The 16278-nt window shown below is 37.8% G+C and overlaps 1 protein-coding gene across 1 annotated transcript in view; it reads right to left on the reverse strand.

Moving 5' to 3' along the window:
• The window catches only part of mrpl4 (mitochondrial ribosomal protein L4), a 24294-nt gene extending 8587 nt beyond the window's left edge, over positions 1–15707 (reverse strand). Inside the window, exons 1-5 of the mRNA XM_059985644.1 lie at positions 15510–15707; positions 4263–4344; positions 1994–2159; positions 1011–1062; positions 469–586 (exon numbers count right to left, since the gene is read on the reverse strand). Coding sequence (XP_059841627.1) covers positions 469–586; positions 1011–1062; positions 1994–2159; positions 4263–4344; positions 15510–15572 — 481 coding nt within the window. The 5' untranslated portion in view covers positions 15573–15707. The remainder of the gene's footprint in view (positions 1–468; positions 587–1010; positions 1063–1993; positions 2160–4262; positions 4345–15509) is intronic.
• Between the last annotated feature and the right edge of the window lie 571 nt (positions 15708–16278).

Below are 16278 nucleotides of genomic sequence, written 5' to 3' on the forward strand. Positions count from 1 at the left end.
GGTAGATATGGGAGTCAAAGAATTTATAATAAATGTCAGTGGATAGTTTGCCTCCTGAGTTGAAAACAGATATCCAAAGAGGGAGGAGGTGTGAGAAATGGTCTACATAAAAATAGACACCCTTGAAAACAATGGTGAAAAAAGTCATCAGTTATTTATTTTATATAACTGATGCTAGCAATGCTGGTGAAGTTGCATTTATTGCCCATCAAATACTGCCTTTGAGAAATTGATGATGGAGCCGTCTCCTTGGACCATTCCGAGATTTCCAATGAAGGAACTCTAGATTGTTGCTAATAAGGGATTCCACGATTTTGACACAGTAGTGTTGGTTGGGTTTTGATTTTAATTAAATATATTGCCAGGCAGCTGCATTTCTAACTTCAAATTATGACCACCTCTTGAGAGCAAAACTCTGTTGTTAACTGGCGAGCCCCTGTATAATTGCTTAAAGTAATAGATGATTACCTCCTCTCCATATTGGTGATCGGATACTTCCATGGCGTGCTCTACCACTTCCTTTTTGTTTCCATGGTTTTTTACCTCCTCCTCTTACTTCAGCTCGTGTCTTCACTTTAGCATGACTCTACAAATGTTAAAACAAGCCAGAAATACACCTTATTTATCCCCACTCAACATTTGTCTAGTCCTCATTTACATCATTGATAAATTTTGATAGCAGCTTACAACCACTTGAATTTAAAGTTACATTTTGGGTAGATTAGATGCAGATACAATATTTCCTCAAAAGGTTGTGAATACCCAGAAGTCTAGGATGTGGATTTGGGTCAAGTGAATATTTAAAGACAGAGTTTGCTACATTTTGTATGGAGAAAGGCAATAAGTAACATTAGTGTACAGATCAATCATAATTTAATTAAACAATGAAATGGGTTCAAGGAGCTACATAACCTACCTCTATTTCTAGAGCACTTAAAACTTGAGATCAAATCTGATTTTGAACAGATCAGTCAGCATTTTACAAAAATAATTAAAAGCAGACTACTTACTATTCTTTTAAAGTTTTTCTGCCAAGTTGCAACTTCATGTAGAATGTCAATTCTGTTTAAAAGCACATAAAAATCCTTGGTATCAGTTTCTCTTAAAAAGCAACAGTAAATATACAATGACCATCATTGCTTCACATAAGGTAGGGTGCTACTTCAGGTAAAGTGTTCAAGACATTTTCCAAGACTTGCTGCATCCAAAGGTATTACTTTTCATGGAACTGCCTTGACCATTTTTTCTATCATACTCTTCCCCTTCCAAATGTCAAAGACTAGGAAGCGATTTGTTCAGCACATATTCAATTAGCCTAAGAAAATACTTTCCTCGGACAACAGCAAATTACATTTAAATGGAAAAACGCTTATACAGTGGATTCAAGTTCCAGGATCCACTGCAATAAATCATTAAACCATTTTAGGCAACATATACCAGTGTGTAACCTTATTCAACAAGCATAATAAAGAAAACTGTCTACAGAATGTAAAAGGAAGCCTCGGCTTTCCATGATATTGCATTTAATAAAACCTCCACTTCTCTTCACCCATCCCCTCATGATTAAATAAATAACAAATATAAACATCTTCCAGAAAAATAATTATAACTGAAACAGTCTGAAATATTTAAAAAATCTAAATATTTTAAATTTTAAAAATTATTGTATTTCATATCATCATCTGTACAGTTAAGAATCATGGCTGATTATTAGCATCATCTACATTTTTCTCTGATCTCTATTGCTCATAATTTGCTTATGTTCCAACAACATTGTCAGCCTTGAATATACTTAATGGCTTAGGACACAGCTATCTAGCGCAGAGAATTCCAGAGATTTGCAACCCTCAAAGAACACATTCCTTTGTCTCAAGTCTTATTTTAATAACACTAAACCAATAAAATTAAAATTAGAAGATGAAACATCAGCATGAAGATAATCGTAAATAATTAACATTTCAATTATAATCTTAAAAAGTATTAATTATGATACCTTGGATGTACTGCAAAAACATCAGGATGTAATTCAACGACACCCAAGTTTTCAGCATCATAGCCCCGCAGAGACTCCAGCCAAGCTTGACTGGGCTTTAGATGCGAAGGAATAGCAATTTCACACTTTCTCAAAACTGGCGCCCCAGAATCAATTGGGGATGGTTCTGAAATACATTAGGTGGAATATGAGTATGACAGTAATCTTGCCCACACCTGTTCTTGAATGCATAGTATCTGTTGAATATAATTGATCTTTGTAATAATTCTTGAAAGAAAGAACCTGAAAAAATACACGTTGCCTCAGGCTGATCTCAGTGTACCCTAGTAATTAAGCTTTAGCTGGTAAGTTTATCCACAATAAATGACTATGAACTGTTACGCCTGTGCCCAACTCTGAGGGGCCGAAGGGTCCTCCTTTTTGAGAATCGCGAGATCGCTATTAATTCAGGTCAGGAGACCCAGGAAATGAGAGAGAGACATTTGGAATGTCCTGGCCCCTCAGCGATACAAAGACGGGAAATGGCCATTGTCTCTTGGAGACAGACTTGTGTATTGAGTATTGTGCTATTTATTTGAAGCCCTCAGGGAATGACCAAAAATGGGCTGGTTAAGGGGAGGCATCCCTCCACCCTGATTGACATCTGAGACCCTGTGAGTCAGGATAAAAGAGGGTTTGGGGAACAGCCACTTTAGACGCACCAGAAGAGACGCTAGGAATCCTGTAACAGCGTAATAGCAACAGCCGATGGAAAGCCCACGTGCGTCCTTTTCCATTTGCCTCGGAATCAGTGGGCCTTACCACGGAAGAACGGCTTTAACTAAAACAAAGGAGAAATCAGCCCCAACGACTCTCGAAGGATTGACATCATAAAAGGAATGAGCAAGTTTTATACTCTCTCTCTTGACTCCAACCAAAGGCTGCAGCCTGCATGAACTTGAGTGACTTTTATATTTCCATCGGACAATACATTATCCCCTAGACAACGACAGACCTATTTCTTAGTGATTATTGTTATACCCGTGCTTTTAGATTTGGTATTGATGACGTATATTATCTGTATGTTTGCATTGATATTATTTTTGTGTATTTTTATCAATAAATACTGTTAAAAATAGTACCATCAGAGTTCAACGGACCTCTTCATCTTTGCTGGTAAGTGACCCAGTTACAGGGTACGTAACAGAACCAAGTTACTGTAATTTGAAACCCTTGTCTTCAAGAAGCCAATTTTATTTGTCACTTCATTACCATCTTGAATAACTTTTTCCCTAGCAATCACTTATTGCACGCAGACCTAATTTTTTTTGTAAGTATGGGCCTAGAAATTCTGGAAACTTGAAAATGTTAAGATGAAGTGGATCAATATGGGAATAAAGCAGAATCTTGAACATCTAAGAGAGAATTTTGTATTTCAAAATTAAGCCTTATTCATAAAAATACATCAACAAGTACCAAAGTACGTGGCTTTCTTTATACTCAGTGCTGTTCAGTCGATACATTATAGTGTTACCAGTACTACACAAACTGCATAGAGCATTATCGGCTCTCAAGAGGCTTCCTGGGATGCTACAAATTTCCAGTGGTTGAGTGGCTTCTACATGGGGCTTAGCCTCTCAATATCCAGTGACAGAAGGACCTTAGACTGCAATCCTCCACTAAGCCTCTGTCTGCATTGCCTGCACCAATATAGTGGATCCCTTAGCAAGCACTGTAGTGTGGAATGTGCCAGTCAGCAACGTCTCATTGTATTGGAAGATCATCAAGTTTGGAGCAAGCTAATGATCTACCAGCAGCACTTGATGTTTGTTTTGGTAAGCATCTCTGGGAGCAGCCTGCAGATTTGAGAGCCCTGTTTTGTGTGCTCCACAGCATGAACAGACAAAATTCAAGGGAACACAATCCAGATACAAATTGCACACCGTTGAACAGCACTCCACCTCTGTGAGAAAGTGAACCATACTTGAGAACCAAAAACAAAAAGGATGCATGCATCAAGCACCTTGATAGAATTTCTGTACCAAGTGGTACTAGCTTAGTGAAGGAACAACCATGGAAACCTAGGAGAATCTGACAAGACAGACAAATGTCTATCCATGATGATGCTTGTAATTTTCTCCTCACTAACTGAAGGAACAGAACTGAAGTCAAATGATTCTTACAAATTAAGGAGCAGCAAACTGAGATTTGTCATGTGGTATTTTGCTTTCAATATTCATCTGACCATGTGCTTAAGTTTAATTAGCTCAAGTAACATTAAACAGCATACCTTTCTTCTCAATCTGAAATAAGTTTGCTTGGAGACGGAGATTTGATGGCAAATCATTTCCTCCAGATAGAATGGACATTAACTATGTCAAGAGGAACAAAAGAACATCTTCAAATAAACCAACAGAAACGTGCAAATATCACCCCACTGTCATCAGACACACACAATTCTATTCAACTAATTGTCTAAAAATAAGGTTGCTTTTGACCAAAGGCAAAAGTTAAAGAATATCAAGTAATTTTATTCCAAAGTGCTTTCAATATCATACGTTTTAAAATATAGAGAAAAAGTGTCAATATCCAGAAAACATTACACAGATATTTGAAAAAATACAGTGAATTCCAATTAATTGAGACTAGTACATTTTGGCCCAATTAAGCAGCCACTCAATTAGCCAAAGTCTCATGGAAATAGTTAAAAAGATATAAAAATGACAAACTACTATTTAACTGAGTAACAAATCAAGTATTTAAATGAAATACAGAACAAGTTGGAACACTATGACAGTAGTATAAAAGTGTATTAGTTGCTAATAGTTATTGATGGAGGAATTCATCCACTGTATGCTGCCATGTTCTTTTGATTGACTGTAAATGAACAAAATCAGCACAGACACCTAATGCAGATACTGCCTCATACAATGCTATCGATGACTGGGGTCTCCAAATCTTCATAGTTCCTAACTTGTCGAAGAAGAGAAATTATTTCATTTTCACTTCCACCATTTCTAGCATCTTCAAGCGTGAATGCTTAAGACCACAGTGAGCAAAACAGATGTGAATTGTCTTACTGCTTATTTCTCACCAGCTATCAGTGACAAAGATCACTGCTTTTTGAACACAAACATGTGCAACTGACACCATTTAAAAACTGTTCGCTCTGAGCATGTTGTTGTGTCTAACAACCACACAGGTGCATACAACTGATGGTACAGTACTTAGAAACTGTTTGGCAACAGTCTTCTGTCCCAATTAAGCAGCATAGTGCCCCAAATAAGCAGAATCCACTGTATATGACAGAAAATATTTTAGTTGTCTAAAGCCCATCTTTGATTATAACAATTGCAATCATATACATTGATTTTGATGATGTTGGATATGATACTAATGTGATACAGGAGTTTAAATTGATCATTGGTTTTCAAACTGAGGTTAGGTTTCACTCAGAAGGAATATCATTGGATAGAGTTGGGTATCCTGAATAAAATTTAGAATTGTTTAATAGTGTAGAATGGTTGTTGGGGAAGGGGAGCAGAGGGAGTTTACTCCAACATAAAAATGAGAATCACTAGAAGGAAGGAGAGAGACTGGTTAATAGATGTGTCAATTTATAGAATTTTAACTTAAAACTATAAGAATTGCCATAACAATCTCTCACTCAATGTCAGCAAGATCAAGGGGCTGATTATTGACTTCAGGAGAAGAAAACCAGAAGTCCACAAACTAGTCCTTATTGTAGGATCAAAGAATCAGAGGTGGAGAAGGTTTGCAACTTTAAATTCCTCTGTTATTATATTGGAGTACCTGATTGAGGTACTCCATCTTTCTGAGAAACCTCTATAAATGTGTAGTGGAGTATATATTGACTAGCTGCATCACAGCCTGGCATGGAAATACCAATGCGCTTGAACGGCCAGTCCATCACTGGTAAAGCCCTCCCCCACCATTGAGCACATCCACAGAAAACACTGTCGCAGGAAAGCAGCATTCATCATCAGGGACTCCCCACACCACACAGGACATGCTTGCTTCTTGCTGCTGCAATCAGGAAGGTGGTATAGAAGCCTCAGGACTCACACCACCAGGTTCAAGAGCAATTATTACCCCTCAATCAGCAGGCTTTTGAACCAAGGCTTCACCCAGCTTCACTTGCCACATCATTGAAATGTTCCCACAACCTATGACTCACTTTCAAGAGGTACATTTAATATCAGAGGAATGTATACAATATACATCCTGAAATTTTTCAGGACCATTCATCTCATGCTCTCGATATTTATTATTTATTTATTTCTATTATTTCTTTCTTTTTGTATTTGGACAGTTTGTTGGTTTTTGCACATGGGCTGAATGCCCAAATTGATTTGGTCTTCATTGATTCTGTTATGGTTATTGGATTTATTGAGCATGCCCACAAGAAAATGAACCACAGGGTTGTATATGGTAGCATTTATGTACTCTGAAAATAAAATTACTTTGAACATATAATACTATGTTGTACAGTTCATAATGTGTAGTCAAAATGCCTGATAGTGATAAAAAAGCAAAATTTCAGTGGTCTAGACAGCCAATTGTGCTTGCGTAAGCATAGATCTTATCCTCTGCCTCAAGACATTTTCTCTGCAGTGTAATGGATGGGTTAATTATCCAGGAAGAAAATCTTAGAAATACTATCAATAATATCTCCAGATATAGTGATAAATGTCATCTACAACTCAAAGGTAGCAATTTTTCCAGGATCATAATATTGTGGGTTAGGTCTCAATGTTGATACTCATGCAAGTAAATCTGGCCCGACACTAAAATGCATTGCTGAGACATTAATGTACCAGCAGAGATGCATCTCTCATGTGACATCTTGAACCAAGCTTCCTTCTAATCTCTCAGGTGGATGTAGAAGCTCTTTGGAGATATGAAAGGTAAGGAAGTTCTTATCTGCATTCTGTGCATCATAAGGCAAATTAACAGATCAATATTAATTGTCATTTGTGGGATCTTCTGTGCAAAATAATTGGCAATTTCCCACATCACAGCTATGCCCACTTTTGGAGCATACTGTTACAGCTAATCGAGAAGCTTTGAAAGATTATCTATTGATTTTGACCTACAACCAAAGAATACTATTTGGAAACTAAATTCAAGTCTACTCAATGATCTGTACTTTAAGGAACAAAGTTGAAAATAAATTGGTCTCTACTTAGAATTTAATGATAATGCAGAGGTTTCACCTCCCATTTTATGAGATACTCTGAAGGCTGTCTTTAGAGGGAAAATTATAGTGATATCTTCATATAAGAAAAAAATAAGGAATAAAACATTAGAGGAATTACAAAATAGGCTGAAGGAACTAGAGAAAAACACAAATTGAATTTGGCACAGGATACATTAGGGGAAATTAAAAGAATTAGGAATGAAATTAATAGTTTGGCTATGCAAGAAATCAGGAAAAATTTAATGTTTCTGAAACAGAGACATTATGAACGTGGATCAAAATCAATGAAAATACTGGCGTGGAAACTGAAAAAAAGATCGCAGAAAATATAATTCATAGAATTAGGGACCCAAGAATGAAAATGATAAAAAATAAGCTAAGTGAAATTCAAGAAGCTTTTGAAGTGATTTATAAAACTCTATATTCCAAGTTCCGGGGGAAGCATAACCCAAATTAACACCTTCTTGAATTCTCTAGTTACCCACTTGAAGCAAAGAACAAAATAGAACGAAGACTGCTGACATAACTGAAGTTGAATTAAAAGCTGCAATTACTAGGCTTAAATTAAGCAAGTCACCAGGATCAGATGGGCATACGTCAGAGTGGTACAAAGAATTTAAAAATGAGTTAATTCCTGCTTTACTCCCCACACTGAACTGGGCTCTAAAAAAGGCACAAGTGCCACCCAGTTGGAAGGAAGCAATAATCTCAGCTATACCGAAAGAAGGCAAGGATAAAATGGAATGCGGGTCATTTATACAAATATCCGTTCTTAATGTAGATTGTAGATTATTTACCTCCATCATGGCCAAACGATTAGAGGAGTTTCTACCCATACTGATACGTAATGATCAGACAGGTTTTATATGACAATGCCAGACACAAGACAATATATGGACACTTCACATTTATGGATCATATACAAAAAAAATAAAGTCAAAGCAATAGTGATAAGCGTGGACGCTGAAAAGGCATTTGATTTGGTTAATTGGAATTTTCTTTACAGTTTTACTTAGATTTGGTTTCCAAGACACAATTATTAAAACTATACAGACACTATATGACAACCCTACTGCTAGGATTAAAATCAATGGATATTTATCAAATAGTCTTACCCTAGAAAGGGGCATGAGACAGGGTTGTGCGTGGTCATCGCTACTCTTTGCATTATATCTGGAACCATTAGCTCAATACATCAGACCAAATGAAGATATCAGGGGAATTACTATTAAAGGAACAGAGCATAAATTGGCTAGTTACACTGGACAACATTTTGATCTATCTAGGGCAATCAACATACTCTTTACCTAAATTGATGCAATCCTTTGAACAATATGGTCAATTATCAGGATACAAAATCAACACAGATAAAACCCAATTACTTTCATATTACTATAGCCTACCAAGAGAAATTGAAAGTAGATATCCCTGGGCATGGCACACAGTGTCTTTCAAATATTTGGGCATCATTATGCCAAAAGATTTGGCAAAATTATCAGAATTTAATTATCAGCCTTTATATAAAAAAAATTAAGGAAGCTATGGCAAGATGGAACCGGATTCCTTTTTTCAGTCTCAGTTCAAGGATTGAGTCTATTAAAATGAATATACTGCCCAGACTGTTATATCTCTTTCAGACCCTACCAATAGAGGTTAACCAAAATCAATTCAATGAATGGAACAAGATGTTATCTAGGTATATTTGGCAGGGTAAAAGGCCCAGATTTCGTCTCAAAACTTTGCAATTAGCAAAGGAAAAGGGGGTATGGGGCTACCTTCTCTTAGATATTATTATTTTACAGCACAGTTGAGAGCTGTGATATGTTGATGCAACCCATTATATGACACTCAATGGAAAAACATTGAGAAGCGGGTACTCCCCATCCCCATAAAAGCAATTTTGGCTGATAACAACCTGCAAAGGTACATAAATACTATTGATAACCCATGGGTGAAATTGACTCTTAAAATATGGAAAACTACTATAAAAGAATATAATCTAGAGGGAGATATTGCAATTCTTAAATGGTGTGCATATGACTCGGATTTTACACCAAATAAATTGGATGCTAGATTTAAGGACTGGACAGCTAAAGGAATAACAGTTCTTTGCAACATAATGAAAGAAGGAACACTGTTCAGTTTTGAAATGCTTAAAGAGAAACCCTTATTAGAAAAACAAGATTCTTATCAGTATTTGCGGATGCGACAATATGTTAATAAGATGCTTAAAAATGTAACCAAGGCAAGTAATGCTTGATAGAGCTCTTTAGAAAAGCATATAATTCAGATAATGATAGTAGAATTATTTCAAGCATGTATAAGGGGTTGTCAAATCTTAAAACACATTCGACTTCATACATTAAAACAAAATGGGAGAAGGAAGGAGGGATAATTATATCCGAGGAAGAATGGATAATAACATGGAGTATCAATGGAAGTGTACCAGTTCACAGAAATGGAGGGAGTTTGGATGGAAAAACTTGATAAGATATTTTATTACACCCTCTCAGAAATCCTATTATGATAGTAACCTCCCTGTTTGCTGGAGAAATTGTGGAAATCAAAATGCAAATCATATTTTTTGGGACTGCCCTGTTATCATAAACTATTGGAGGGGGATACACAATGCCCTACAAGACATCTTTAAATGTGAAATACCCTTAGAGAGTAAGACCATATCTTTTGGATATATACCTCAAGAATGGTTGAAAAGAGATAAATATTTAATGAATATACTGTTGGTGGCTCGTAAAAAGACTCTTACTAGGAAGTGGTTATCACAGGAGAGCCCAACTTTAAATGCATGGATGGAAATCACAATGGACATTTACAAAATGGAGAAGTTAACAGCATCTGTTAATCATCAGCTGGAACAATTTGATTCATCCTGGGAAAAATGGTTTAACTACAAAATGCCTCATAGGCCTGATTTTATTCTCACAAATCAAAGAATATGTTGTAAAAAAAAAGATCACTCCCTACTTGTACATAGTTTTTTCCTTTTGCTTGTTTTTTTCTTTCTACTCTTTTCTATACATGTATACCTCAGATAAATACTTTGTGGAGATTTGTGATATATATGATTATATGATATATATGTACAATGTCTGAAATACATCTTATGGAAATGTTTGTTTGATGACGAACTTCAATAAAAAATAAATACAAAAAATGTTCTATAAATGCATGTTTCTTACAGAAAGTCATTCTTTGTTAATAACTTACAAAGAAACTGCGATTATCATTGGGAAGTTGTAAAAATAATTAACAAATACAAAAAATGCAGTGATTGATAGTAGGATAAGAGGAATGACAAGAGAAACAAAATTATGGCATATAAAATGAGTAAATTACTAATTCAGTCAATAAAAAGGAATAACAAAAAAATCAACCAGTTTTTATGTAAGAACATGGAGAAAAAGGTGCTTGAAAAGAATTCCATATAGTGCGCAACTGCTATAGATAAAAAACAAATTTCTACAGATATCTCAGAAATTACCACTTTGCTTGCAGTCGAGAAAAATTATACAATTTACAGTGGAATATAATGTGGAAAAATTGAAGATTATCCACTTCTATAAGAAAAGCAGCACCTTTCTCTAGTAAGAGAAAATTGGGAAAAGTTGATGCTTGGATTCTGATATTGGTGTCTTGATACACAAGCACTGAAATAAATAGCACACAGGTTTTAGCAGGAGAGTTGGAAGACAACTGGATTTGAATACAGGAGTAATGATCTCTTAATCCGATTGTTTATAGCTTGGCAAGACGACCGATTTCAGGGATGACTAGTTTGATATATGATATATTCAATGGATTAGGCTTTTAATCTCTTGTTCTTTGAACTCTGGAGGAGTCATTAACACCAAAAACCTTACAAGACTCATGAATCTGAATATCAAGTAGATGTTTCCCTTAGTTGTGGTACACAAAAATTAAAATAAGAGAACAACCATTTATAAATAAGCTGAAAAGATAATCATCCTCACAGAATCACAGCTGGCAACCTGATCACATTACAATCCCAAATTGTCTTGTCCGAACAGCAGGACAGAACCCAGAGAAGACACCACACTAGTATATGGGCAGGAGAGAATAAGCCTGTGAGCCCTTTGGATACAAGTCTTCATTGCTCAATTCTTACTTGCCCTGAGAAGCTGGTGGTTAAGTCATTTCCTAGATTTGCTGCAGGTTCTCTTATCAGAATTCCTGGATATAGTCCCACTGATGGTGGTGAAATGGAATTGTTTTTAACGGGAGAATGGTATATAACTTGGAGGGGAATCCCAAGTTCATAGTATTTCCATGCATCCTTAGGACATTGACAAAGGAACTATTGCAATAATATCCTAGAGCTGGAATAATAAACTAGAACCATAGGAGCCAACCTTACATAATTAATGGAGAGTTTTGCAAAATCATGCCCACTGAATAGTAGAGGCCTCTTTGAGCCACAATCATGCAAAAGCTGCCTTGAAGTAAAGAACAACCATTCTTACCTCATCTTTTGAACTCTGCCCCTTGGTCCACCTTATAATGTGATAACCTACCAAGCTGAACTGACAAAACCTAAACTGGGTGAGCATTGCACCACTGACAACTTAAATTGCTTTGCTGATAATTGGAAGTAAATAGTAATCAGATTTTTTTATTTTGGATGGGACAGGATATAACTGAGCAATTTCTACCATTGTTGAATAGATGACAGTACCATACTTTAGCGGTGTTGATGTCAGATTCCATAGCCATCACCCTCATGGGCTTCCTGACAATCACATGGAGTGATTTGAATTGCCTTAAGTCCACCTTCTGTGACAACAGACAGATATGGAGTGGGCCACTGCACAGGATTGGAAGCAGCTGCTGAAGACAGTAAACTCAGCCAGCCCATCCTGAACACTAACTTTCCCCCACTGAGGCCATCTCCAAGAGGCAATGCCTCAATAAGGTGGCATCCATCATTAAGGACTCCCCCCCCCCCCCCCCCGGCCACTCAGGACATGTCCTCTTCTCATTGCTACCACGAGGGAAGAGGCACAAGAGCCAGAAGACAAATACTCAATGATTCAGGAATATCTTTTCCCCTGTGACATCAGATTCCCGACTGGATAATGATCCACGAACACTACCTATTTTTGCTCCCTTTTTGTACTACTAAATTTTTTAATATTTATTTTATATAATAAAATCATTTATATATATTTCTTATTGTAATTTATAGTATTTTATGTATTACCCAACACTATTGCCACAAAACAACAAATTTCACAACACGTCAGTGATAATAAACTTGACTCTGATTCTGTCAGGAAGAAGCTGAAATCCATCATCCTCTCAACATTTCTGGACAAACACTGCTGCAACGTTCATCCTGAAATGCTGAGAGGATGATGTTGGGTCCAATTACAGTTCAAGATAGTCTTTCAGTCTCCTTATCTCAACATTTGTTAAACAACTTTTACAATTATATGTGGAAGTACTGTAGAGTTTGCATCTGACCCACTGGTTCTAAGATTGCTGTGTATTGTATACTGATTAAGCACATGCAGTTCTTTCGCTGGAGTTTCTTTAAGAACGTCATTAGATATGGGGTGGCCTGGTAACGCAGTGCTTAGCACAACGCTTTACAGTACTAACGACCTAGGTTCAATTCCCACTGCTGCCTGTAAGGAGTTTATAGACTGTGTGGGTTTCCTCCGGATGCTCCAGTTTCCTCCCACAGTCCAAAGGTGTACCAGTTAGCAGGTTAATTGGTCATTGTAAATTGTCCCGTGATTAGGCTAGGGTTAAATGGGGGAATTACTGGGCAAAGCTTGAAGGGCTGAAAGGGCCTATTCTGCTCTCTATTTCAGTAAAATAAATATCATCTTGCAGGAACTGTCCTGGGTCCAGCATGTAAATGCCATTACGAAGAAAGCACGGCTGCGCCTCTACTTTCTTAAAAGTTTGCAAAGATTTGGGATATCATCTAAAAATATGAGAAACTTCTACAGACATGTGGGGGAAGAGTATATTGACTGGTTGCATCACAGCCTGGTACGGAAAAGCCTACAAAAAGTAGTGGATGTGGCCAAGTCCATCACAGGGAAGCCCCCTCCCCCCCCCCAACATTGAGCACGTCTACATGGAGCACTGTCACAGAAAAGCAGCTTTCATCAAGGACCCCTATCATCTAGGCCATGCTCTCTTTTCACTGCTGCCATCAGGAAAAAGTTTCAAGAACAGTTATGACCCCTCAACGATCAAGCTTTTGAACCAGAGGGAATAACTTCACTAGCCCCATCACTAAACTGTTCCCACAAACTATGGACTTACTTTCAAGGACTTTTCATCTTATGATCTCAATATTTATTAGAACCATAGAACATTACAGCACAGAAACAGGCCTTTTGGCCCTCCTTGGCTGTGCTGAATCATTTTTCTGCCTAGTTCCACTGACCTGCACCTAGACCATATCCCTCCATACCCCTCTCATCCATGTACCTGTCCGAGTTTTTCTTAAATGTTAAAAGTGAGCCCGCATTTACAATTTCATCTGGCAGCTCATTCCTCACTCCCACCGCTCTGTGTGAAGAAACCCCCCCAATGTTCCCTTTAAACTGTTCCCCCTTCACCCTTAACCCATGTCCTCTGTTATTTTTCTCCCCTAGCCTCAGTGGAAAAAGCCTGCTTGCATTCACTCTTATCTATACCCAACATAATTTTATATACCTCCATCAAATCTCCCCTCATTCTTCTACGCTCCAGGGAATAAAGTCCTAACCTATTCAACCTTTCTCTGTAACTCAGTTTCTCAAGTGCCAGCAACACTCTTTCAGCCTATTAATATCCTTCCTGTAATTCGGTGACCAAAACTGCACACAATACTCCAAATTTGGCCTCACCAATGCCTTATACAATCTCACCATAACATTCCAACTCTTATACTCAATACTTTGATTTATAAAGGCCAATGTACCAAAAGCTCTCTTTACTACCCTGTCTACCTGAGATGCCACTTTTAGGGAATTTTGTATCTGTATTCCCAGATCCCTCTGTTCTACTGCTCTCCTCAGTGCCCTACCATTTAGCTTGTATGTTCTACCTTGGTTTTTCCTTCCAAAGTGCAATACCTCACACTCAACTGTATTACACTCTACCTGCCATTTTTCAGCCCATTTTTCCAGCTGGTCCAGATCCCTCTGCAAGCTTTGAAAACCTCCCTCACTGTCCACTACACCTCCAATCTTTGTATCATCAGCAAATTTGCTGATCCAATTTACCACATTGTCATCCAGATCATTGATATAGATGATAAATAACAATGGACCCAGCACAGATCCCTGTGGCACACCACTAGTCACAGGCCTCCACCACTCTCTGACTTCTCCCATTGAGCCATGTTCTAATCCAATTTATTACCTCTCCACGTATACCTAGTGACTGAATCTTCCTAACTAACCACCCATGCGGGACCTTGTCAAAGGCCTTACTTAATGGGGTCGTATTATAGACCACCAATAGTCAGCGAGAATTGGTGGAGCAAATCTGCAGAGAGATAGCAGAAAACTGCAGGAAACAAAGTTGTGATAGTAGAGGATTTTAATTTTCCACATATTGTTTGGGACCCATACTGTTAAAGGTCTAGACAGGTTAGAGTTTGTAATATCTGTTCAGTAAAGTTTTCTAAATCAACATATAGAAGTACCGACTAGAGAGGAGGCAATATTAGATCTCCTATTAGGAAACGAGTTAGAACAGGTGACAGAACTATGTGTAAGGGAACACTTTGGTTACTGCTTATTTATTTATTACTACTTTTTTCTCTTTATTTTTGCATTTGTATATTTTGTTGGATTTTTTTCCACTCTGGTTGTTGTCTGTCCTGTTGGGTGCAGTCTTTCATTGATTATATTATGGGATTGTATATGGTGACGTATGTACTTAAATAATAAATTTACTTTGAACTGCTTTGGGTATGTCTTCCTGCACTGTCCGCTAAATCAAGACTGGTCCCCAAACTTGACTACACCAAGAGGAACTAGCCTGACACACAACAAAGGAAAGATTAGGGTATAAGGAACTGCAGATGCCGGAATCTGGAGCAAAACACAACCTGCTGGGGGAACAGCAAATGAGGGATTATGTTGGAAGAGTTTGAGGACTGATGTTCAACCTTGGAACTGGAGATCGCTTCTTAACTGACTGGGATAAAAGGAAACGTTTTAGACGGCTGTATTCGATTTGGTAGAAAGCTCAACAACACGTTAACTGCAAGGCCACAGTTCGCCCCTTTATAACCCGGTACCCGCCTGGGCCGCAAAGCCGCCTTACCCTTGAACCGAAATCTGTGCAACACCTCGGGCGACACACGCGCATTAACCCGGAGATCAACATGCCGGCGAATCCGTGCCCCACTTCGCTCAACTAGTGTCTATTCATGCCGCCGAACAGCCTCACCGACCGTCCAACCTACTCCCAAAGCTCCTGCCGGCTCAAGTCCACGCCGGTCGAAAGGCACGAAACCTCGCGAGATTAACCGCCAACCCTGAAGCCACGCTATCGCCATCTTTACTGTGGGCAAAACAGTGACGTCAGACCGGTCCAGCACTACGGGCTGAGAGAAGCGGAAGGAATAAAGAATTCAGGAGATTTCGCAGATGATTTCCAGTACAGATGAAGAACGTCGACAGTTTATTCCTTCTATAAATGCTATCTGACTTAGAAGGAACCAACTAGTGACGTTTGATTGATAAATATTCCTGATAATGCCATTTGAGTTTTTACGAAGTTGCAGTGAACTAGTCAGCCCCTAAGATTCCGCCTTCATTTGGGAAGATAATGACTGATCTCAAGATTGTTTGTCATTTACAGTACACAAGTGTAAAGGAGAACGAAATAATTCTCTCTCTAGATTTGCTGCAACACAAAACAAAACACACACAAAGAACACGATATTTTTAAAAAACAATAAATATAAATCGCTGAAATAATTTACATGCTTCAATTGATTATGTGTCTATAAAGTGATGCGAGACACAGGAGTGTCTACATAAGGTGACTGACAGGAAATGATAAAGTAGTGGTTAATGGGGATGGGGTG

The sequence above is a fragment of the Hypanus sabinus genome, chromosome 12 (assembly GCF_030144855.1).
Source record: "Hypanus sabinus isolate sHypSab1 chromosome 12, sHypSab1.hap1, whole genome shotgun sequence".
NCBI classification, from domain to species: Eukaryota; Metazoa; Chordata; class Chondrichthyes; order Myliobatiformes; family Dasyatidae; genus Hypanus; species Hypanus sabinus.